The 26,832-nt window shown below is 33.2% G+C and overlaps 2 protein-coding genes and 2 long non-coding RNA genes across 8 annotated transcripts in view; 1 reads left to right on the top strand and 3 right to left on the bottom strand.

Annotated features, from left to right (window-relative positions):
* Window positions 1-1,510: 1,510 nt before the first annotated feature.
* Window positions 1,511-13,144, bottom strand: LOC148281751 (glutathione S-transferase 1-like). Its single transcript, XM_088226189.1, has 5 exons — window positions 13,074-13,144; window positions 10,509-10,671; window positions 6,561-6,728; window positions 3,841-3,962; window positions 1,511-1,762 (listed from the first exon to the last, which is right to left on the bottom strand). The coding sequence occupies exons 2-5, from the start codon at window positions 10,645-10,647 to the stop codon at window positions 1,577-1,579; spliced, it is 615 nt and encodes a 204-aa protein (XP_088082315.1). The 5' UTR covers window positions 10,648-10,671; window positions 13,074-13,144; the 3' UTR covers window positions 1,511-1,576.
* A 919-nt stretch (window positions 13,145-14,063) lies between these two features.
* On the bottom strand, window positions 14,064-22,177 carry LOC148281750 (uncharacterized). The gene is made up of 3 exons (XR_015822290.1): window positions 21,863-22,177; window positions 17,163-17,298; window positions 14,064-14,104 (listed from the first exon to the last, which is right to left on the bottom strand). It is a non-coding gene; the product is annotated as an uncharacterized LOC148281750 (long non-coding RNA).
* LOC148281749 (uncharacterized) overlaps window positions 15,405-26,832 on the top strand; it is a 26,488-nt gene continuing 15,060 nt past the window's right edge. Inside the window, exon 1 of the long non-coding RNA XR_015822289.1 lies at window positions 15,405-15,568. This is a non-coding gene — a long non-coding RNA (uncharacterized LOC148281749). The remainder of the gene's footprint in view (window positions 15,569-26,832) is intronic.
* LOC148281748 (glutathione S-transferase-like) overlaps window positions 23,562-26,832 on the bottom strand; it is a 23,725-nt gene continuing 20,454 nt past the window's right edge. For 4 of the 5 annotated variants that reach the window (XM_088226179.1, XM_088226181.1, XM_088226185.1 and 1 more), the window contains one exon: window positions 23,562-23,818. In XM_088226179.1, the coding sequence (XP_088082305.1) occupies window positions 23,648-23,818 (171 nt within the window). In that variant the 3' untranslated portion in view covers window positions 23,562-23,647. Of the gene's footprint in view, window positions 23,819-24,481; window positions 24,739-26,832 lie in introns of those variants that run through there. The other variant, XM_088226182.1, reaches the window with a different exon arrangement.

Genomic DNA, 26,832 nt, shown 5'->3' with positions numbered 1-26,832 from the left:
TACCAGCAGTTAGAAGACCAGAAGGAATGTGTATTTAACTACGCACTTCTTTCGATTGTTCCGCGGTATTATTGACAACCCTGAAATTATGCGGATCATTAGCGTTTATGTTCCCGATAATTACCTTAGACAGCGTCAGCATAGACTGTTTCACATTCCAATATACAGGACCAATATTACTTTCGACATTGACATTTTCTCTGAGGGAGTTTTTCGTCAGAAGATTCTCTTACTTTTTTAACATACTATTCTCTGAATATTATGTATATTGTTATTTTTTTTAATAAGTTATTTTACCTTATTGTTTTAATTATTTGTATATGTATGAATTAAGATATTCCATTTTGTAATGTTCATATATATGAATAAATAAAATTGAAATGGAATTGAATGGATCTGTTTGTGTCTCTCTGTGTCCGCTGTTACGTTTCTCCTGATGTTGGGTCTCGCTCCCGATTCCTAATATAATATCAAGTCTGTCTCATAACATATGTAAATGTTTGCTTTTCTTATTATTGTTTTGACTTTAGCTTAGTGTTGATATGACAAAAGTGACCGCTTTCCGGACACTTCATTTTCGATTAAATTTTATAACTAGTTTCGGCAAAATAATCTGCCTTCATTAGGGTTTATTTAAAACAAACATAATGTACATATATAAATATATATATATATATACATATATATTATATTAATATATATATAATGTACACAGTGGGGTTGAGTGGGTGTGGCTAAATGAGGAAAGACGGGGGTTCATGGGTGGGTTTAGCAAGAGAGAATATATTCTAAAAGTGCACTACCTTTTTAATTGATGTGTAAAATTTCGATACCATCTTCAAAGTAAAATGAGATATTATTTGTGAAGATGTGTTCTGCAAACTACGAAAAAAGACATCTTCAAAGTATAGGTGCGTAGGTTTTCACGATCACTGTTATCAATATGTATCTTTTTAGGGTGATCCCGTGTAAGTTAGATTCGTACCGACGTTTCGGCTACTGTTGCAGGAGCCATCTTCGGGGTAAACTGTATTTTGTAGAAAAAACATTAATTGATATCAGTTTGTGCTCTGTGGCCGATAGCACAAGTAAAATAGTTCTCATAATCTCTATCATGGTAAACAGTGTGACATGTATTCGATTTCCGAAGTACAAATTAACGTAGAAGATTTGGCAGTGGAAATAATGGAATGTCACTTCGTTTTTGCTTCCTGATAAAGCAACTTTCGGAGGGAAACAAAACGGAGAAGCTTCGGTTTAGTAATTCCAATAAAATGTATTTTTAATAAAACATTGTACAGACGAACCAAAGAGAACATTGTTTTATTTATTCATACATTGTGTGGTAAACTGTTTAAAACATTTTAAACAAATATGCATAAAATATAGGGTGTTATTAATATGATTAATAAAGGGAAATTCGTGTTGCGTAATTACGTCAGTTCCCGTATTTTTGTCGAGGTATAAAATTTATTTTGAAAATTACGTTTTTAAATAAAATTATCGTTGATTTTGTAAGAACGTGCTTTATATTTGTATAATTGGATTAATAAGAAATAATACAAATTGACTTGACTTAGTGTGAGGGCATTATATAATTATCAGCCGGTCTGGTTTCTATCCACTTTTTGATTCCATCCTGAGACCTAACTTTCTCCGTGAGTTTGACTAAACGAGGATATGGCTTGAGCATGTCCGGTGCATGGAGGTAAGCTGGGAACAGTTCAGCCATCACAGTAATGTAAATGTCCACCCAGGAAATCTGTAAATATTTTGTAGATCATAATAAAGTTATATGTTATAAAATCCATACATACATGTGTACTACGTAATTATTAACAGTGGCTATATTTAAAAAAAATGAAATACGGTACATGAACAAAAAAGTATTCCTCTAATTGACTTAGCAAAGTTCGATGATATTATTTTCAATCCTGGATATTCTTTTCCTGCAGTGAAAACAAGCAGAAGCTTGTTATTGAGCAGAATATTGTTTTGAACAAATGAAAACTTAAACTCTCATTGCGCGCAATATTAATTTGAAGCGGGTGTCTATTTTTATTTCCCTCCACAACATGTCAGAAGGCCCATTGGCAGCAGAGAATACCCAGACTTTAGTGAAATCAAGTTTATTTTTTCGAAATCGGAATCGAACTCGGAACCCTTGTTTGTGGGGCAAACGGCTTAGCTACTACACCACGGGCGCCGCCAATTATAAAAAATATTGTCCGATAGTTGAAATATTAATTGAGTATAAGGTAAATTTTTTTACCAATCGCCAAAATTATAGGCCAAAAAAAAACATACTTACGTACCACAACTACGTATCACTCTACTTATTCAATTATAATTATAAAATTGTAGTTAACTATGGTCTTAAAAAATCTTTAAAAAATCATATTGAGCACACGTTTTTCTAAGATGATAAAAACATGTTATTTTCAATTTTGACACCCTTTGTGTGTCACGTATTTATTATTACAAAAATATTACGAATTCCTTAAACGAGAAAATCTTTTTTGTAGACAAGTTTTCAATCTGTGATATTTTTCAAACAAATTTATTTCAATAGTGACAAATTCAATCTGATTTCTTAATGCAAATGACAATTTACAACTCGTTGGCCTTGTAATCGCATTTTAATTCTAATAAAAATACCAGTTTTCATGATAATTTAACAAATAAATTAATCAACGAATGCCATAAGTAATAAACGCCATATATTTGTTCTTAAATGAAATAGAAAAGGTCATTTATTTTGGCAACGTCATTTATTTTAATTGCTGTCTTTATAGGGAAAATCAATAAGAAATTAGAGAATTCAGTTTAGTTAAAAAGTAATAAAATGTATTTTTTTATCGATGTGAAACGTTTTATATTTTACTAAACAAATTTACTTAAATACATTTGTTAGTAGAAAATTTACTATTGTGCAAATTAACCCTTTGAAACCAAATGCATGTTAAAGCAAACACTAACTTTGAGATTTTATTTCTCCCCTAATAAACCAAATAATTATTGTGAGTTTTTGTTTTCTTATTTCTGGTAATTCTCTATATCGTGTCTATTTTTGTCGGCTTGCTCGTTATACGTTTTCTTGCCTAAAATAGCATTCAGATTTGAAAGTTGAACTCTTGTTGGCATATCTAATTCTTTCCTTTTTATTTAAGGTTAAATGACAACAGGTCTGTGACCAAACATGTTTAAACTTCTAATTTTTTTAATTGAATTTTGCAAATACACAATTTTCTTATTTCAAGTATGTTTTTCGACTGCTAGATTTAACTCAGATTTCAGAGGATAATTGTCATTCCCTTTCCGCACCTAATGGTGCATAGGACACTGTATTGGTAAACCAACCGCAGCGTATATTGATCATTTTTTATTGCATGAAGGTAAGATGATCACTCTAACGCTTCAGGTACCAGTCCAGGGACTATGAAATACTTTAGTGTAAAAACACATTTTTAAATAAATATTTCAAATCAACCATGTCGGGAATCAAACCCGAGATCTCTTGCGAGATAAATGAATCGTACTCGTGCCGCACGCGCCCTTATGGAGAAGATGACCATGCCCGCTAAGACCCTGCCTTAAGGGCTTGCCAAGAAATGGGAAATATATGGTGTGGAAGGAAATTACGAATAATTCACTACAACACCCAGACCGATTGAGAAAAACTATTTCTTAAATTTCACTCTAGCAACTGGCGGGAATAGAATCCGTGACGCCAAATTCACAGTCAGTCGTCTAACCGACTGCGCTACGTGTAACGTTATATTCATAATAACGGAACGAAACCATTTCTCAGGATATATATATTTAATATAACAATATTACCGTAGATCCGTACATGTAACCCTCCGCTGCTGCTTCATCGGCGGCCTTTAAAAATGATTCAAGTATATCGTCCATCTCTTTCTTAGCTTCCGGTGTCTTAAGTGTCATATGGGCCCTCAATTCTGAAAAGAGATATACCTCCTCTTGAACCTGATCTTTGATATTGAATTTTTTTACCAAAGACATTGAAAGCATCCACCACATACCCGAATCCGTTTTAAAGACTAAATATCTTTCTTCGGATTTACTCATACAACCAAGATTTTTTTTTTATTACGAATGGATTGTATTTCTTCCTCTACTAACCAAATTCAGTAAGGAAAAGTGCGAACAAATATTTACATTCACAACTTTCAATGTCCCTTTCACTGACGCCCTCGTCGTCTACAAAGTAGGGACAAGGAAAGTATATACAAGTTACTACTCTCTGGAGCACCAGTACGCCCCCAGGTGACACTCAATGCCAGTCACCGGCAGCGCACCCAAAAACAACAGACTTACCCGAAGACTACTGGTTGCAAACCAAATTTTGCCACCACTCATACCCACTCAAACTGAGGAATTTTATCGCATTAAGCAAAATTAATAAAGGAGACGTATATTCCGTGCTCGGGGAAGTCCTCAGCAAAAGATATCGCTGACAGAGGGCACCCGCAATCAAAAACCTCAAGCCCCAGACACGTCCGGTGACTCCTGTTTAGTAAAGGATTAATTACCCTTACCTTCTCTTAGATCGGAACAAAGACGGTACAGACATGAGTTCCGTACTTCAACCAGCATGAATCCATTTTTCCCGTATGTGTTATTTACAGGTTATTTGCCAATTTTTCACCAAAGACAGAATGATATTTTTAAACATACCCAGTTTTTATCAACATATTAGAACAGAGATGAAGAACATTTAAGAGAAGGTAATATAGAAGTCCAGGCATCTACAGGGCTTATGACCTGTCAATGGCTGGTTTAAGTGGCCACCATTCTGCCTATATTTGAACATCTATATTCCTTCAATTCTTTCATCTGTTGATGTTTGTGAAGTAAAAGAGCTGAAACCTTTATTTATGCGGGTAAGATTCATCAAATTGAATTATTTCACCTACGCCTGGACTTCTATATTACCTTCTCTTAAATGTTCTTCATCTCTGTTGTAATATGTTGATATAAACAGCTCCCCGGGGAGTTGAATCCAGTCCTTGTCTACAAAAATTTGGACAAACTCGAAATATACCCAGTTTTTCTATATTTTCTATTGCCCTATCGAAAGGATAAATGCGAGTACCTCAACCACTACAGCCGATATATCGGGCGCAGCCTCATAATCTTATCTTTAACAACGTAAAGATACGAGTAACATAAGTATTTAGTCGTTATGGAAATATGTCATTTTACAGACACTGTGGGTTACATTCATCCGGCTGAACCAATTGGCCTGCTACTTCTTATACTTGTAGTATTTATGTAGTTGAAGGTTGGTTGGAGTTCCTACCCCGGTTAGATATTGACAGAGAAGACACGAGGTTGCTGTTTGATGTTTATTTATCACATGGCGAATAAATAATGAATTATGTCGGACGCGTGTTACGTCGATGATGGGTTGAAGAGACTGCACTTGAACTACATGCTGGAACTATGTGACGTCGTCAAGCTGGACTGAAGTGAACTGAACTTGTTGGGCTGACTGATTGGCGTTGCGTCCTGTGATCTCTTTATAGACCACATTTCTTTGTAATTCATTTCTACATGGTAGGGACGATGTAAAAGTACTGCATAACAATGCTCCTGGCTTAAAGTGCAATACTGTAAGAGTTGCATTATACGTATGTCTTGGATTCGGTAGAAAATGATGACATTGCATCGGTGGTCATTAGTCTACTTCCGGTGAACTAATTTAACAAGTGTGTGTCATCGATTAGACTATAGACCCTACATACTTCTTCTTATACCAGTAAGTTTAATCAACGATGTTTGGGTATGTCAAAATGTTTGCAGAGATTCACGCATGACAAAGGTTTTAGCTCTTTTACTTCACAAAAGTCAACAGATGGAAGAGTTGAGGAAAGGGGGTTGTCTAAACGTGGGTAGAATGGTCAATGTTACGTGGTGCGTAAAGTGGCCACTTAAACTAGACAATGACGGGTCACGAGCCGTGTACATGCCTAGACTTCCATATTCTGTCGTCAAAAAGGTTTTCCCTTTGTGTAGCAATAAATTTAGACTTTGAATGTTATTTTAAAATCAACTTGGTAAATGGTTTCATTTTTTTTTTTTTTAAGTTTAGTCAGTTATTTTTTCTCTGTTTATTATTATGGCTTAACACGGACACAGCCTAAAAAAATCTTAATAATTTCATTAACATTTAAACTAGTGTAATTTTTAATAAATAAATTAATTAGTGTAACAGTTACTTTAGTATGATTTGTCCAAATATTTTAATGCTGTAATTTTTTATTTGCCAAAAATAACTGAATTAGAAAATGGGAATCAAGTTGTCGCAGAGAGTGGAGCTTCAAAACTGTGATTTAGACTCCGTACTCTACCGCGTCAACAGGACCATAATCCGATTCTAATTAATAAATAAATATTATTTGTTCATAAAATATAACTCCGGTAAACCGGTAGACATAAAAGTCGGCAAGTGTAAAATATTAATGTTTACCAACATTAATTAAAATGTTTGACCACATAGTTAATGCTTTGAACATAACTAATATATAACTCACTCTCTTGAACGTCCTTGAAATCATCGACAAGAGCATCTAGACGGGCTGCCTTGAAAGGATCCTTCGGCACCAGACCGAACCTCGTCCCGAGGAACCTGCAGATAGCCACAGACTGGTTCAGGACCTTTCCATCGACCTCCAACACGGGCAACTTCTGCTTGGGATAATCTGAAATTATATTTACTATATTACTAATCGAAAACTATGGTACCGGAAATCATATTTGAATTTTAAATATTTTTCCAATTTTTGTATTTTCAGGTTAAATATTTTATAATTTGGTAAAGAAAGTCCTATACGCTCCATTGCTAAGAAATGTGTGTTTATATTATATTGATGTTATCTCAAATGTGTGAAACAATATTCGGGCAAAAATGCCATTTTTGAAAATTCCCGCTCAATTCACACGCGGCGGGAAATTCATTATTTACGATTATTAATATTTTTTTATTTTTTTTATGTATTCATTTATATATACGCCTAATGGGCATTTTTACTGGCATATTTATACATATAACATTATTATAAAGGAAAGTAAAAAGACTCAATGGTATATAGTAGACTTGGTGGAAATGGAAGCGGGAGAGAGGTGTTTATAATTGAATTTAATTCAGTGATCGTTTGAAAGAAGACAACTCGTTATCAAAGAAACCAAGACTTGTATGTTTGTTGGCAGACCTTAGAATTTTGGGCATAGGGGAATGAAAACCAAAGTTAGTTCTATGGCTATCGGTATAAAAGAGTAAGTTTTGTCTGAGGTTTCTAGTTGGGATATTTAATTTTATTGAGCTCTGTAGTTTAGGCGCATCAAAAAGTGAGTTGAGAATTCTAAATAGAACCAGAAGGTCGTATTTATTTCGACGATCGAATGACGACGAAGAGAAGATATATATAAGCTTGTTTCTAACTCATTATACGAATATTGGTTTTTAGATAAACCCAACCTTCACCCTATATTTCTTAAAAATCGACGTTGAACTGATTTAATATTTTGGATGAGAACATCATAATATGGAGACCAGATAACAGAGGAATACTCCAGGTGCGGGTGAACTAGGAAACAGAAGAGAGTTCTAAGTTCTTCTGTGAATAAATCCGAGGAGTTTAAAGGATTTATTGATTACATGTTCAATATGAATTGTAAAAAAAAGTTTAGTGTCAAGTTTAACACCTAAATCTCGTATACTTGACACGGGTGATAATATTTCATCGTTCAGTGACTACTCACGACAATGAGTATGAGTATATGATTGGATTTTTCAGAAGAAAAAATCTCATAACCTTGCACTTACTTAAGTTGAAATGTAAATTATAGGATGAGCGCCCGGTGCTTAAAGACAATAAATCAGATCGTTATAGTGAACAATCGAAAGGGTTGCCAATTTGTTTGAGAATCTTAGTGTCGTCAACAAACAGTCCAATTGATGAAGTAAGAAAAACCTCATTTACTTTGCTGGGTACTGTTTTTTTTGTTTTAATCAGGCAGACAGAACAAAACCACGAAGGCTGATGGTTTGCAAGATTGAATCGGAGTATAGGAAGGCCTAAAATCGTGCTTTAAAAAATATGTAAACCGGTGCAAAGGCGCAAAACTATGAAATGCATCGGACATCGGAATGTTTGCAATAAGGGAAATATCACGTACAACGAATACCGATAAAAATACATGAAATGGATTTAGTATAATTAATTGTATTTTTCTAAATCATAGAAATGAGAAAAAAAAAAGAGAAATGTTTTTATGTATAACTTTAAGAAAAAAAAATTAAAAAATACGCCACTGGAAAAACGCAACATGTTTGGTAGTTGTGACGTCAAGGTTCGTGACGATGTTCTAAAAAACATGAATTATTTAGAAGAAAGCTAAAAATGAACATGAATCGTGACTTATTAGGGGAGTGGCCAATGCAATGACCGTTTTTGCGGGAATTCAAAACTATAAATTTAAAAGTATATTTTATGCTACCTATTTATAAGAAGCAAAATTTTTATTTTACTGGGCAGTATTTCATAGACTATTTTCACTTCAAACTGTATTTTTAAAAAGTTATATTTCCCTATTCTGAAGAAATTGCGAGTCAATCGATGGCGATGGTCCAATTTTATCGTGGTTTTTTACCATCGTGATATTTTTTTGGTCTCTCCATAACACACATTCATATATGTATTTACATATATATGCGCAGTGCACTGTGCACGAGCTTCCAATGAATATTCGCGGTGGTATAATTCTGCAAAGCCATAAAAAGAATGACCGTGGGGAACTTGCGCAGGCGGGCGGTGGCGGGAGCGCCCGGCATGCTCTCAATCGGAAAAAATACTGCGACTATACGGAATGGCCGACAAACACGCGTGACCGAATGAATTGACAGTTAAGATCCCCCTACACTCAGGTGTGACAACTTAGGACTAAAAAATTTCCCGCAGCCTCAACCTGTAACCTTCATTTGTGGATGACGCTTGTATTTTGAACATATCTGAATTTATTATGAAATTGTTATTTTGACGGGGATCTAACATTTGTAATTCTATTTAAATGTATGAAATCCGTGTATACGTAAAATTATAAAAAATTAAAAACTTAAAAAATCAAAAATTTAAAAAGTATATATTTTGCAATTGCATCGTGACCGACTGCGGAACGGCTCAACTAAGTAAATATACCAAATGACATTCATTAAATAATCACATACTTTTTCTTGAACTATATCTTATTTTTCACTCCTTTGTTTTTATTGGCAGTTGCCTTGTTTTGTCTCGCTTATTATGTACAAAACTTACATTACTTATAGGTAATCTATTGTATAAGAATCTGGCAAGATAGTCGGCAGTGGCCTTGTTAAAAACTTCCCCGCATTTGCCTAGTGAAGAGGAAACCACAGAAAACGCATTCAAGAGTAGGCGGACTATTGACATCAACGGACCTTTAACTCCATTTTGACAGTGTTTGGCTGTGTGTCCCAATTGTGTTTATTTCGACAAGTACTTTTACTATGTTTACCATGTATGATATTACGTCATGTGATAAGTCCTCGCGGCTTATTACGGCTGCGATATCTCCCAGTAGCTCAATCACAAATAACTATCGACGTGCTAATAAGCGACGTGATAACAATTTCTCACCGTGGTTGTTTATCGTATTCGCAATCACAATGCAACATCCGTGAATACCTAATATTTAATGTCAAAATATTTACGTTTCACGACGTATAATCCTGCTGCGCAATCACATATTTGAATTTTGGAAAGTATTCCAAAGCTGTTATTTTTATTCATTGATTTATTAATTATCTTGCTATTCATTACATTTAGCCGCCGGTTGGTAAGCCAAATGTCAAGAAAAGCAGTCGCAATAGTAATTGTAATTTAATTTTTACTTTTTTGTATTCGATACTCCTTACTATTTTGCAAATGCAATACATTGTATTACTTTTTTATAATAAATGCTGATTTTTCGCCAGTGAACTGTAATTATTTACGAGGAAACCAAAAAAAAACAAACCGACACGAGTGTTGACTTAGAGATTGCAACATGCGTTGATGACTGCAATAACTTAAGCATGTTTATTGTGATCGCTCAAATGCTCAGCATGTTTCTAAGCACGTCAATAGTTATTTGTGATTTAGCTACAGATCCTTATTCAGACTTCTAAATCGGCGCAAGCAGCTAGCATGCGCCCTAAGCTAAAAAAGACAATGCATCAACAAATGAGGGACATCTTAAGGTGTCTCGTCATCACAAGAACAGCTTTTGATTTCTAAGAGTATAAAGCGGTAAATATAACTCATAAATAGTGAGAATTTGAGTCAGTTTGTAGCCAACTTGCTGAGTTTTCCTGAAATCAAAGGTATGGAAATTTATTGACAATTTTTTTTAGTTACCTGTCCTGTCGTTTCACTTTCATATACACAGTACTATATGTACGATATGTCATTATAAAAACTTACTTTTCTTCAATTCCGGCCAATCGTCTTGGAGAATTCTCACGTCCTTAAAATCAACTTTCGCGTAAGCAAATATCATCCTTATAGACTCCGCGAGGCCTTTCAATGGGAAGTAAGTTAGCTTATATTTGGAATCAGTCATGGTTCTCTCGATACAGTCGTCTGCCTAAAATTGAAATAAAGGGAGTCTTATATTATTAATTAATAAAAAATATAGTAGCAAAACACATAATTATTTTATGATCAGATTTTAAAATTTCTGTTGTAAATAATCATTTTGGAAATTATAAAATAAAAATAACTGCACGATTCTATTGATTCTACTGAAAAATCATACAAAACAGAGTTGCAAAGTAGGCTGGTAGAAATATTAACTTTTTGGTTAACAAATTACAACAGGGGTGGAAAACATTTTAGAGAAGAGAATATGGAAGTTTAGGCATTTACAGGGTTTATGACCTGTTATCGGCTGGTTTATGTGGCCACTTTACGAACTGTGTAACTTTTACCATTTTTCCTGTGTTTGAACCTCCAAATTTCCTCAATTCTTCCATTTGTTGATTTAAGTGAAGTTTCGTTCTATATTCCCCTCTCTAAAATGGTCTCCGTCCGTGTTATAATTTGTTAATCTTAATGACTCCCTAGGGGATGAAATCCATTTTTTTGTCTATAAACATTCGGACAAACTCGAAATATTATAATTAAGTTTTTGGTTCTGGGTGGACAATTCTTTTTATATGACTTTGGGTCTTCCATATACTTGAATAAAGTGACCTATGCCTAGGCATGACATTATACTAGGTTTGTGAGTAAGGTCCCAGGGTTATGCAGGTAAACTCCATGTAAAATGACTACTCACTACTACTATTGTCCAACAAAATTATTTTTTTTACTCGACAGTATTTCATAGACTGTAAAAAAACCGACAATTCGCTATTATTTTAAGATACTAATACGTAGCATCAAAAATATTTTTTAATTTATCATTTTGAATTCCCGCGAAAACAGTTCGTTCGTTCGGCTGCGCCCTTAATAAGTCACGATACGGTTAAATTTCGACCTTTGTTTGTGCTGTTTCAATTTAAACAGAACGTCGCGTCGTCACAAATCTTGACGTCACAATTGTCAAGGCCAAGCATATCGCGTTTTCGTTGAGACACTTTTTTTTTAAAAATTGACAACATTGAAAACATTTTTATTACTCTACATTACACGGCTTTTAGAGCGGCGCGCGTCAAGCTCAGCCGGGCTAGCCGTAACGCTGCGCCGGCTGGCTTGGAGTGGCGGGGATAGCTCTACCCCCACCACTCGCTGTACACCGCCGGCAGCAGTTCTCGTAAATAGCGGCGCACCCCACTTCTGCTGGTCATTTCACCGAGAGCTGCGACGCGCGCAGCATAGTAAAATACAACAGTCCTAACGGGCATGAAATAAAAAACATTTATACATAATTTATTCTCCGGCTATATTGCCCCCCGGTATCGCTGAGACCAGTCTCGAAAGCGAACCATTTGCATTACATTGAAGCATTCATTTTAGTTAGTAAACCATTTGCGCGTCCAGAACACGTAGGATGTGATATTTCCCTATTGTACTTCGATGCGATGCGACATGATCCCATAATCGTGTAAATAATTTTCGTCTAATCAATCAAATTATTTCATTTTACTGACCCATTAATTTAGATATTTGTTGACGATATGAATAAAACACATTATTTTTCAATCGTGATATAAAACAGTATCTCCATACAGTGAATACCAAGGCGAATATATAAATATAATTATATTAAACATTACAACCGTTATGTTGTAATAATTTCGGTTTTTAGATAACGACATAAATCCTGAGCAATACGGTTGTTGGTGGTAGGAATAAGCTGCCACAAAAGCTGATCTCAATGTGTAGTCTCGAAAGGTTAAAAATGGACTAGATTTGTTTCGGAAAAGTTAAAGCGCACCAACAACTAACTCTCGTTGCGATAGATTTGAGGAAATCAACTTTTAGCTTCTCGCTTCAAATTAATAGAGCTATAAAATATCACGCATTTACTTTGTATTTTGAAATATTTTTTTTATCTTTGGGCTGAATTCCTTACAACATTGAAATTAAAGTAACTCACAATTGCAAATTTTGATAAACCATCTTAATTTTTTTTTATGGGAATGAAAGGATATTTTCATACTCAAAGGAGTATAAATCCGGAAATAGAAGTTATGAAAAATACATCACAACACCCAGACTAACTGAGAATTATTTTTCAAAATATATTTTTCTTCCAACTAGCGGGTATCGAACCCGCGACGAACAATTCTCATTTAAGCACATCAAATATAAAAACATTATTCTAGTCAAACGAGGGTTTTTCCCCCTGGCCATTATTTACTTAGTTTTATGCACATACCGATTATACACTACATACACTAGGACGATATGTTTATTAAAACACCGTGACTCTTCAGAAATGTGTTCTACTCTATAAACACAATTTGGTGTGGTTTATCAAATAATATATTTTCATGGGCAAAAGGTTATGTAACATTATTTCCATATTAAACGTAAACTTACTCAGTTTAAAACGAATTCCAACGATAGTCGAAATAACCTCTCTTCACTGGAGTTATCCGCGGAACTGAACTGATTATCACTTTATGTTCAATGTTTTATATATGTGTTGGTAGGTTATACATGCCTAGCTATATTATTAGACACATACTTCATTCGGTAGTCGCAAACCTTTTTGTTTAGATAACTTCCCCGAAATATTATACAATATTTTTTTTTATTATTAATCCACTCGCGTATTACGTTTAGAAATTCGAAAATTCACCAAAAAATTTTTAAAATTCGGTACTCATAACACATTTAGAGGTTACGTTAACACGGCATCTTACGTATTACAGCAGAAACGTCTAGTTTTTCGATTTATTATTTATAATTAGCGACCGAAAAACGCTTAGAGGGGAATTGAAAAAGTGATGTGTACGCCATTTTTTGTATATTTTTTTAGGCTGGCAGCTTTTGTCGGTACGCCTGCGATGATTCAATCATTGTTATCACTTAACGACTTCAATTGAGAAAAATCGGGTGTCGTCAATAGTAACCTAGAGCAGCTATCGGGGAAGTGATCTCGTATGTAGATGAAGAGAAAGAGGAAGAGGACACGACACCTCGTCAACTGATAATTTAGGATTTGATTCCGGAATACCAGATTCCTTTGGCCCATCGGTATATACTGAGACGGTATAAACTAATATCGATATTTATGTATGAAAGTGTGTATATTTGTATGAAAATTCAAAGTATCTTCGTCAGTAACCGGTAATTGAACAGGTTTAGAAAAAAAAAAGTAAACATATTCTATTTTTCATGCAGAAAACTCAATTTTACTTTGCAGATATAATTGAAGATAAATTTTTACTTCCCATCAGAATACGAACCCTGGAATACTCGTATGGACTTACGTTTGCTTTTCTTATTATTATTTTACTTAAAATTGTTGCTTTTTTATCTTACCTGATAAAAATGTAACCGTCGCGTCTAAACTAAGTTCAGGGCCCCGACTGCAATGGGAAGTTAACAGAGTTATCTTCGACTCTCTATAAAGAAAAAACGATATTTGTGTACAAAGATGAGTATATTTGTGTGAACATTAAAAGTATCTTCATTGGTAATCTATATTTGAACACGTTTAAAAGAAAAAATGTATGCATATTCTAATTTTCATACAGAAAACGTAATTTTACTTTGTAGATAAAATTGAAGATAAATGTTAACTTTCCATTGTAATCAAGGCCCGGGTACATCAGTGCCGCGATTACAAACGCCACATTCATATTTACACATCAAGACGGTACACTTAACTACTGTACTATCTCTATCTACCTCGGTATGTTCTACTGACTTGTCATCTCGACGTCATATGATCGAATCCAACCAACGAATGACCCGAAAATTTGGTCGGCGTTCTTTATAAAAATTAAAATAGTTCTCATTTATATTTTAAATAGGCTTCCGTGATAAAAAGTGCCCATATAAAAAGCGTTTATAAACTGAAATGATTCCCAATTCAAGCAAAAAATGCTCGCTTGAACATATGATTTTTACCTTTGTATTTATTTCCCAAACGATTACAAAGCCGGTTCTTTTAACGTCTAGAATACGTACACTCGGGAAAATAGTAAAACATATGGAAAAAATATTGTCACTAATTATATTTTTAAGTGGCAACATTTTACGCCTAGATGCTCTTAAATGTTAATCTAGTCACATTGTCTGTGCATCTAGGCGTTCGTTTTCAAAACCGACAGTAATATCAGAATTCAATTCGACTTCAAATTTACTTTTTTCCCTCTCATATTTTTAATAGGCTTTGACGAAAAAAAGTGCCAACCTCAGAACGATTAAAAATTTCAATTAATCGTAATTAAATGGAAAACTGCTACCGAGCAGTTCAAACCGGTAAATTTTTTTTTGACACTTTTAATGATTTAATCAATATAAAAATAGACCCGTCAGTACAAACCGATGTACTTACATCAAATCTTGATGGTAGGGAAATCGGTAGTGCATATTCGTAATCGTTCGGGAGAATTTTTCTTCAAGTATGACGTCAAAATGAAGCTGTGCCACTTTAGTGCTCAGATATGTGTACCGTGACGTACGCTTCTTCTTGTTACGAATTTTATTCGGGTATTAATATGTTAAGAAACAAATCAGTAGGTGTCAGTGTTCAGAAAATTTTTTTTTTTTTGCTTCTTCTTGTTCAGGAAAAGGTGTAGTATCTGCGGATATAATGACAAGCAGTTTTGATGTTCGTAATCACTAATTTTTGTGAATCGGGGATGAGTCGGAAGGAATTATCTTCAAGTTTAAATTTAATTATGTTGTCATTCTTATCACACGATGAAGGAACATAAAAGTGTTCAGGAAAATAAAACTAGTGTGTTTCTCTCGCTACAGAAAAGGTGTCGTATCTGCGCCATCTGCGGACAGAATGACGGGCAGTTTCGACGCTGATAATCATTAGTTTTGTGCAGCATGGATGAGTCGAAGGAGTATGTGTGAGTAAAAATATTACGCAATATTAACACAACGTTATTCAATTTATTTTTGCAGTATTTTGATTGTAGGTACCTAGTACCTATCTACCTGGTATTATAACAAACAAACCATCACGCCGTTTCCCCTTAGGAGTAGGCAGAGAAGATAGAACGCCATATCACTCAATCTTTGCATACATACCTCGCTTCCTCGACATTCATACATCTTCTCATGCACGCACGCCGATTATTCCTACTCCTGACATGTCCATCTTCAAGAATTTGATGGACTTGATCGTACCATTTCTTTCTCGGTCTTCCTCGTTTTCTGCATGCATCAACATTCGCATCGTCAATTCTTTAAGCCGTTCTTTCTCTGTCCATTCGCTCTACATGCCCAAACCAACGCGGTACTTCTTTCTTGATACCGTCGATAATGCATGTCTCAGCCTTACACAGTTCACGGATCTCGATATTTGTGCACCTATCATCCATCGTTTTACCACACATTTACCTGAGGGATCGCATTTCGATAGCATTTAACCTACTTTCATCATCATTTTTACAATTCCATACATCATACATTAGAGTTGGCATTAGAACTCCATTGCGAACTGCTAGTTTAGCCTCCCGCGATAAACATTTGTTTGCCAAAGTAGATTTCAGTGCACCGTTCACCCTGTTCCCGGCGCTCACCCTCATTTCAATATCTTTCTCGGTCTTTCCGTCCCTAGTAAACATACTTCCCAGATACACAAATTCTTCTACCTGATTCAAAATATCTCCGTTCACACTGATCTCACATTTGGTTTTATTCTCATCCCTTTCAAAAACCATCACTTTCGATTTATCAACATCCATAAGTAAATCGCTTCTTCTTGCATACATCGTAGGCTTTGCGTAGAATTATATATTATATCATTTTTTAAATATTATATTTGAAGTGATCAAGGAAACGGCAAATGTTAACATTAAATAAAAGTAACCGGTAGGTGCTGTTTTACAATTGCTTTTATAATGATTGTGGTTTCAGTTTCAATTGTTGAAAATAAAATGTATTCGGTTGGATATGGTCATGCCATAGATTTCCGCATTGCAAATATTTGCTAGAAGACATGTCATAAGTCGGAATAATCGTCGCGCGTGCATGAGAAGATGGATGAATGTAGTGGAAGCGAGGTAAATATGCAAAGACAGAGTTACGTGGCGTTCTGTCCTCTCTGCCTGCTCCTACAGAGAAACGGCTTGATTATTTGTTTAAAATGTATTCTATTTTTATTTATGTTTTTAGAACAGTTTACCTACACTCTGCGCTATCAAGACAACATTATCTACTGAGAGAAAACGATTGTTACTAGTTACCCGACCGAATTCATAATATAGGTATTAGGTAGCACCAAGACTTATTACGGGAATAAAAAAATATTCTCACATCTCACAACATCTTCGAGATTTGCACTGGTTTTTTTAAATATATGTATACATATATATATATGTATTTGGACCCCTGTATTTAGTAGCCTTACGTGTCATGTACAAGGCTAAGATACTCGGAAAAAATCGTTTTTGTTTGTCTTGGAAATAGGATGTTCGATCACTGATTTTAGTTTATTACCTTTATGAGTCCAATCACCATTGTTTCAAAGTCCAAGAACAATAGCGCGTGATCATTACTTTTAACGACAGTGTGAATATCTGTTAAAAATATTCCATCTTTCCTGCATTCTGCTTCAAGATTATGGCGTTGGAAACTGAAAAATGGGCACTGAAATAACAGATGTTCGATACTCTGTGAAGAAATATCATCGCATGGACAATAGTCATCATTCCTTAATTTAAACCTACATAGGTAACATCTCATAGCTCTGTTTCCGGTAAAAATTTGGGTCGTTTCGAAAGTACTTAGTGCACTGGTTAAAAAGCCCAGAGATAATAAAATAAAAGCTTTGCTGGACAAAAATCTCTTCATGAAATGGCTCCGAGATACCTATCGGACCTGGGAAAAAACATGTCAAAGAAAATCTACTCTTACGAGTAGGTCAGCCAACACTAGATTCGGAGATCGTGCTTTTGCCGTTGCCGGCCCCTCTGCCTGGAACCAATGGCCTTCAAACATACGAATTATCGGCAGTTCCAGTCAGTTCAGATCCCAAGTAAAATCTCACTTCTTTAGTTTATCATACCCTCAATTTTAAATCAGAAAATACAACATTTTCAGTTTAGCTCAGTTAGAGGCAAGTTTAAGTTTACAATTATTGTAAAGCGCCCTTGAGGTGATTTCTCACAAAAATGGCACTATATGAATCAGCCAATTATTATGATTATTATTAGGCATCAGTAATTGGTCCTGTGATGCATATATATTAATGATTGCATGAAATAACATATTCAGCCCTAGCACGGGTCTTCTCCGACTAGGCATCACTCCAAACAATGTAAACCTATGTACAAAAATACATTTTTTTTAAAAGTTAAATGCGGTACCTAATTATATAATTCAAACCTATAATTGGATCTTTGTAAAATTTATTATGTATGAGATTTTTGATTTATAAAATGTTTGTTGGCCTTCTTAATTAAAATAAAATAAAATATTTCTGGTGTCGGCAATATAACTTTAAAAGTTAATGTAATTAGAAGATACCTCCAATTAATTCACAAAGTGATGCACTTTATTTTCATGAAACATAATGATATAATAATATAAATATAGCGGCGCGGCGCGGCGCGGTGTCGGAAAAGGGGCGGATCGATTCTCTGGAGAACAGTAAAATTTATTGCCAACATAAAAAATGTATTTTACATCTTTCCTTCATCTTGCGCACTCCTCGATTACTCCAAATTAGATTAATGTATTATTTCAATGATGATTTTACGATACCAACATATAATTGGTTATAGTTACAAACGATAAAACAAATAATGCTATTTCCAATGAAAATACGTTTTAAAATTCGATTCAATAGGCAGGTACATACATTAAAAATCAAACTGTAGTTCAATCACAAATAGTTATCGACGTGCTAATAAGCGACGTGATAACAATTTCTCACCATGATTGCCGATCGTTTTTGCGATTACAATGAAACATCCGTGAACACCTAATATTAAATGTCAAAATATTTACGTTTCGCGACGTATAATCCTGCTGCGCAATCAAATATTTGAATTTCATCAGTGTAAATATGAAAAATATGAAAAAGATTCTAAAACTGTCATTTTTATTTATTTATTTATTATTTATCATGTTATTTATTGCATTTAGCCGGCGCGATTGTTGGCAAGCCAAATGTCAAGAAAAGCAGTCGCCATAGTAATTGTAAATTAATTTTAACTTTTTTGTATTAGATACTCCTGACTATTTTGCAAATGCAATATATTGTAATTTTTTTATATTAAACGACGATTTTTTGCCAATTGAAAACAAAAAACAAACCGACACGAGCGTCGACTTATGACTACGATAACTTAAGCATGTTCATTATTGTTCATTGTGATCGCTCAAATGCTTAGCATGTTTTTAAGCACGTCGATAGTTATTTGTGATTAAGCTATTGATTAATAAACAAAACATATTCAGCAGTTTAGACTTGCGGTGGTACCTAGAATTACATTTATTTCAAATTTTTGCAGGTTAATGGAAATCAAAGTAATTTAGTAAATATAAAGTGTAACTCTTAAAGTAAATATTAAATAACGATACAAACTAAAGTATGGAACAAATATAAAAACAATTAACAATAACAATATGCATGTTTCCACTTTCCATTATGTTGTATCCCAACTCCCAACTCAGCACAGGGCTCGTGGCCTCATAAAGTTAGGGATACACTTTTTTGTAATATTAAGAAAACTAATATACGAGATACGCTGCGATTGGTGTAGCAATGCAGTGCGCTATGCACCATTAGGTGCGGAAAGGGAATGATGATGATGATGAATATATGTATTCTACAACTCAAGAAATGTGTTAGACCATAGCACTCTTCGTTTGGTGTATTTTGCTCACTTCCAATCTGTGAAAAGATATAGCATAATAGGATAGGGTGATTGTGTTCAGGCAATGTATAGACAGCTCACGATCATCCAAAAAACAATAATTAAAATATTGTATATTAATGTATCCTCCTACCTTTTCATCTGATCCATTGTTCAAAGAGGCCAGAGTCCTTTCGAGTAGACAAATTTACTTTAAGTCATGTCTGATCACTATAATGTGGAATAACTTTTGAACAACCAATATGTATGTATAAATGTAAAATGTCATAAAAATGTCATATGTATAGTTTATTAATGATATGTATAAACTTAATATGTATGTATAAAATATAATATGAATACGAGTATGTATATGCGAATATATATGTATATATGTGTGTATGTATGTTCATGAATACATTACATGTGCCCCGATTCAACACGGATTTTCTAACGAGTCGGGGCAAGTTCACAGGTATAGGACATTCCTGATTGTGTCACTATAAACTGTGTCTCAGTCCCTAATAAATGTATGTACAGTGTTATTAATAAATAATAAATTATATTACATATTTTCAAAACATTCCGGTTTGTTAGTAAAAATTATTGGTGGAAAATCATTGAAGTTTATTATGGAAATAAAAGACGACTGAATCAACAAATTTGGAATAGCCAGTGATCGGTTTCGTCGCCTTCCCTACATTTTTTAGACTTGTATTTATAATAAAGAAAACAGTCTTAAAGATGACTCGAAAGCGATAAAACCGGTCACTGCCTATTCTAAATATGTGAATTTAAGTATCAATGTTCTTTTCTTTTTATAATAAAAAAATATATACATATATGTTTCTCAAAATGCATTTGATCTTTGTTTTTAAATTTTATTTTATTTATTTATCATTTTAAAAAACCCGTTAGGGTTATATAAGAAATATTATAAGGCCTAGTCGTGTTATATATCGTCTGGTTAGGTTAGGTTAGGTTAGGTTAGGTTGGGTAGTCATCGTGTGATTTTTTAGGTTGTTTTTTTAATTTGTCTACCGTGTAATTTTTCAACTGGTAAGGTAAGCCATTGTATAATATTTTTGAAAGTCCTTTGTTAGTTTTTCCTTTTTTACTGTGGTAGTATTGTTGTTTTCTTGTATTATCTTTGTGTATGTCAGCATTTTCAATTAATGTTATGTCTCCTTTCTGTATATCTTTCAATGAAATTTTGAATCAAACTGGTGTATTTTTTCATACAGTCTAGTCGTGGGGGTCAGGTAGGGTAAGTTATGTTAATTTAATTTATTTTTTTGTTGTCAGTTCAGTTAAGTTTAGTTTAGTAAATAATTTACGTAAGATTTATTGAATCAATTATAAATGTCAGTAAGTTACTGCTATGTTATACAATTCAACAATTAGTAAATTAAACTGAACAAACGAATAAATTCAATTCAACAACATAATTAAAATCAACAAAATAAAATCAACAAACACGAATTTAATGCCGAGCTGTTGTGTCTCGTAGATATTCTTAGCCTTATAGATAGTCTTCGTTGGCGTAGCCTGAATTTCAAAAGGTACCTTGTTGTAGAATCGTATGCAGTTTTAGACAAAAGGATGATTCATTTTTTTGCAGTCAAGTAGTGGGCACAACTAGCTTCTCTTTATTTCTCGTGTTGAACCTATAGTAATCTCTGTTCCTTTCTAAATTATTAATATTTTAGCATACATAGGATCAAGTTTTCATAAATAAATTGATACGTGACTGTCAATATATTGATTTCTTTAAACTTATCTCTAAGTGATTCTCTGGAATTCATATTGTTAATTCCTAGAACAGCTCTCTTTTTGCAGCCCAAAAACAGAATCAATTTAGCAAAAAAATTGAACAAAGGTGCATTAAATGTCGTTTATTATTATTATGAGCCATTATTGCAAATCTGTTCAATTCTGCATTTATGTTAGTTTCCATTAAAAATATTTTTCAAATAAAATTATAATAAAATTAGTAAAAACGTGATCCTTTATTGTTGTATTATCAATTGAATCGAATAAAAAATAATACAAGTTGTCTAATTATTTAAACTATTTTTAATTACTTTTAGAATTGCTTCTAAAAATTATGTATTGCTTTTCTTACTATAATGTGTCATTATTTTTGAAGATGTTTTTAATTCAACTTCAATTTATTGTCTTTTATTTCTTTTAAAGTTTCTTCTTTGAATGCCTTGGAATATGTATGTTTATATTTATATATATATACATATAATAAATAAATATTTTTTATAAAATAATATGTTTTTACGTGCAGAAGGTTGTGTAATGTTATTTCATTATTGAACATGAACTTACTTAATTCAAAACGAATTCCAACGATAATCGAAATAACCTTTCTTCACTGGAGTTGTTCACGGAACTAAACTGATTATTTATTTATTTTTAATACGTCCAAAGCCAATTACAACAGTTATATGAAGAAACATATCCAAGAAACTGAACAAAAAGAACATAAAACTATGTGGCAATGACAAACAAGGGCAATAAAATAAAGGCATACTATATATTCATAAACACGATAAACATGTAAGACGTCGCGCTAAACCATGCCAAGCCATCTTCATCCCACACTGTTTTAATAGCGAAGAGCCGGAAGATCTCTTGATTCCAAAAAAATCCAAGTTGTGTGACGAATGTACTTATCTACACATTCTGGGCATTGGGACATTAAACAAAAGTTGATCTAGGAAGGTGTAAAAAATAACAGATTTTGACTTCCGGTGTCATGGTTGGTAACGTGAAAAGAAATTGATTGCAACAGAGATGGAACATCATATAGCTTTATGTTGAATGTTTTATTATGTTTTTATATTCATCGCGCGTAGGTTATACCTTCATACTAAGCTATATATTAGAAACATATATGTGTATTCGGTAGCTGTAACACAACCCAAAATGTTTTACAATTAGTTTTTATATTATTTGATCTTCACGTTTTACCTTTGAAAAATTGCGAATTCAATTTTTCAAAATTACAATGGACAAAGAAGGAATAACCTTATAATTACCCTAAAGCAAGAGGTTATTTAAAATGAAACTGTTTCGGATTCATTTTCTTTTATTCAAGTGTCAAGCCCTTCCTTTGATTCCGGTGGTCCTTGTTTTGAATCCCAATGTACCTACTCCTCCCTGACGGCGAGTCAAGAAAGCAACGCGTGACAAAACACAACAAAAAAACCGTACCGCGAACAACAACGAAAACCGTACTGCGAGCGTGACAGTGATTTCGAATCACCAACATACAAGAGAACGTGCAAAGTGAGTCTTTCTGGACCAGTGCCAAAGGGAGGAAACTGTAAGTCCTTACTCCTTTCACCAGGATTGACACTCAAAACCATAACGTCAATTAATTTACCTAAAATCAAACGTTCCCTGTTTTCTTCGATCACGCGTATCGCGAGAGGGCAGGCCTTGTTTACAGTCCCGAGGTCGAAGGTATCGAGCATCCAACAGAAACACTTTGTAATTTTTACCATATAAGAGTTTAATGTATTATAACACAACTAGTTACAGGTATTCTGAATTACCCATCATCAGGTGTAAATATATAAACTGTCATGTTCTAGCGTTGTAGCCTAGCCAGTGACGATTGGTTTTGTGAATAGAGGATTGCGGGTTTGGGAAGACAAATTCGCTTAAACTCTTTCAAATTCTAATTATTTTTTCACGAAGACACCGTTGCAATATCAATATACATATTTGTTGTAGCAGCTCTTATTTCTAGACTTTCCGAATCTTTTGTAATAGTTTAAGCTCGCTCTGGGACCAGATTAGTCAAAATACGATCAGTAACTTGAATAGTAAGAAAATTGTTTTCCTGTATTAATTCATGATTTTTTTAAATATAAATTAATGTAGAAGATTTGGCGGAAGAAACAGCTGAAATTCACTTAGTTTTGAGTTATTTGTAAAGCAACTTTCCGAGAGAAACAAAATGGAGGAGCTTTGGCTCACTAATTTCGATAAACTTAATTTCAAATAAAATAGTCTAAGAGACGAACGTAATCCTTTATTTTTGTATTATCCATTGAATTAAATTAAAAATATGACACAAATTATTTCAATTTATTATGAGGGTATTTAATAATTATCAGCCGGTCTGGTTTCTATCCACTTCTTGATTCCTTCCTGAGACTTCACCTTCTCCATGAGTTTGGCCAAACGAATATATGGCTTCAGCATATCCGGCGCGTTGAGGTAAAATGGGAGCTGTTCAACCATCACCGTCATGTAAATATCCACCCAGGAAATCTGCAAATATTTTGCAGGTCATAACAAAGTTATACATTATAATATATAATAAGTTATACATTATAGTTAGTTGTTAAATTTTTATAAAAAAGAAAAAAAAATATTACAACAGAAATCGAAGTGCATAAACCGAGGCTTTATTTTTATAAATTAAAATACAAAATATAAAAACTATACATCTTATGAAATAAGCAAAACTTAAAATTTATATTCAAGCCTTAATTCATCAGATTCAATTAGTAAATTATATAAAATATTTTCCGAAAGCTAAAATATTTATTAAATTTATAGTCAGTTTTTTTACCAATTACCAAAATAGGCTAGTGATAGTTTTTATGTATTGATAATTACGACGGCAAAAAAAACATAAATGTGACTCCACTTGCAAGAAAAAAACTAAAATAACTCAAATTAAATACTTACTCATATGAAAAAAAATCTGGTCTTAATCATGTATTTATAAGGAAATAAAATATGTTATTTTCAGTTTTGACTCCCTGAGTGACATATTTATTTTTCAATTTATTTCAACAGAGAGAGAAAACATTTTTGAGAGTGGAATATAGAGGTCTAGGCATTTACAGGGCTTATGACCTGTCATTGGCTGGTTTAAGTGGCCACTTTACACACTGTGTAACATTCACCATTCTGCCCATATTTGAACATCCACATTTTCTCAACTCTTCCATCTGTTGACTTTTGTGAAGTAAAAGAGCTGAAACCTTTATCACGTGGGTTAGATTCATTCGGCTGAACCAAATTACCTGGTGATTGATGACATGGGCAGAATGGTGAATGTTACACGGTGTGTAAAGTGGCCACTTGAACCAGCCAATGACAGGTCATAAGCCCTGTAAATGCCTAGACTTCTGTATTCCCTTCTCAAAATTCCCTTCCCCTAGAGGGGAAATCCAGCCAGTCTGCAAGCATTTGGACATACCCAAAAATTGTTGTCATTATCGTAAAACAAGAAGTTTTGACAAGTTTTCAATCTGAGGTATTTATAAAACACATTTTTTTCCACAATGACAAACTAGATAAGATTCTTTCATTTAAATTATTTATTGACAATTCTTGATGGAATTCCATTGTAATGATGTAATAACTTATATTTCCATATAAGTTATTAATTTAAAAAATACTTGGTACACTTCGGTGAAATAAATAAGTGGAAGAGTACCAAGTAATTTTTAAATTAATAACTTATAAGTTATTACATCATAGATAAGATTCCTTAATAAGCGAATGACGATTTTCAACTGGTTGGCCTTGTAATCGTATTTAAATTTTAATAAAAATACCAGTTTTTATTGATTATTTTATAAAACAATTAACTAACGAATGCCATAAGTGATAAACGGCATGAATTTCTTCTTAAATGAAATAGAAAAATATATTGTGTTCTTGCAACGTCATTTATTTCAATTGTTATATTTATAGGAAGCATAAATTCTGGATTAAAATCCATGTGAAATTACATAATGCGGTTGAGGTAAAAAGTTTTAAAAATACATTTATATCTATTTGAATCAAATTGTGGTCCCGAGGCTAGTTTCTCGGACTCACGGCTCAATGGTCCGTGGTTCGAATCCCACTCTACCCCAACTTGATTCCCATTTTCTAATCGTGAGTTATTTACAACTCGTTAAAAATAGCCTCCAAATTAAATATTCGAATAAAAAATAAGAATGCAAATATTCATTTTATAATGAAAAACAAAATCTACATAAAATCTTTTATATTTTATTAAATAAATTTAGAAAAACACATTTGTCGCAAGAAAATTTACGATTGTTAAAATAAACCATTTGAAACCGTGTTCAAACCAAACTTTGTGATTTTATTTCTCCCCTAATAAATCAAATAATTATGTTGTGTTTTTATTTTCTAATTCCAGGCAATCTTCTGTGTGGAGTCTATTTTTGTCTGCTTGCTTGCTATACCGTAATCCTGCCTAAACATCACAGACAGTTCATCTCTTGTCTTCATCATCTGATTCCTTACGTTATTATTTGCATTATTTTAGGTCAAATGATAACTGGCCTGCTACCAAACATATTTAAATTTACCTATTTTAAAAAAAAAATTGATTTGAGCAGCTGATATTTATTATATCCTATACTTATAAATAAACATATTTTGGAACCGAACGTATGTTCTAACTTACATAACAATATTTTTTAAGTATAAGAAAAACAATTAAAATTTCAAATAATTCCTTTTTTTATATGTTTTCCAACTGCCACGTTTCAAAGAGTTATACACAATAACAAAATATTTCGTATAAAAAAATTAACGGATCAACTAGGAATGTATTTCATAATTTTGAGCATATTTTTTTTTAGCCTCCCTACATAAATACGTTAAATAAAAACATTCGAATAAGTTAAAATTACATTAAACAAATACTTTTAAGAAAAAAACTACATATGGACAATTAACAAAAATATTCGCATATTTTTATTTTATATAAATTAAAATAACATCATAAATGATAATTCAGCGTAAGTCCCTCCCCAAGCACAATAGTCTTCCTCTCCAGGAACAGCATTAAAAACCATTATATCATATTGTACTTAAATATCTATTTACTTCTGTGTTGTATATTACACATAATTTGAGACATAACTCCATGGGACTAAAAGTCCTGTGTTGAGTTGGGACAAGCAATTAGTTGTCACAGACACGTGAGTTTATCATCACAAATATGTTATAGAATCAGAAACATAACAATAATTTAGGAAACGAAATATATTATGACACATCAATATGGTAAACAGCGAACTCAAACATTCGGAAAATCATTAAGAAGTTTCCTACTCAAATCCCTCCCACTACGGGAAATTCAGTCCTTAACTAAACTTATTGAAACTGGCGTCACTGCGTCACTGAGTGACAAAATATTTTTATTGTTTTATATTCAAATAAATTTTCAAAGTTATTAGGTATCGCCATTTTTAGCAAGCATAAACCGTAAATAAATGCTACCTTTACAACAACCTATACAAATTCAA

Source organism: Micrasema longulum, unplaced genomic scaffold (assembly GCF_059751315.1).
Source record: "Micrasema longulum isolate JH-2025_06_02 unplaced genomic scaffold, ASM5975131v1 h1tg000414l, whole genome shotgun sequence".
Classification (NCBI taxonomy): Eukaryota; Metazoa; Arthropoda; class Insecta; order Trichoptera; family Brachycentridae; genus Micrasema; species Micrasema longulum.
The sequence above is the reverse complement of the archived record's forward strand: the minus strand, read 5'-3'. Positions and strand labels throughout refer to the sequence as shown.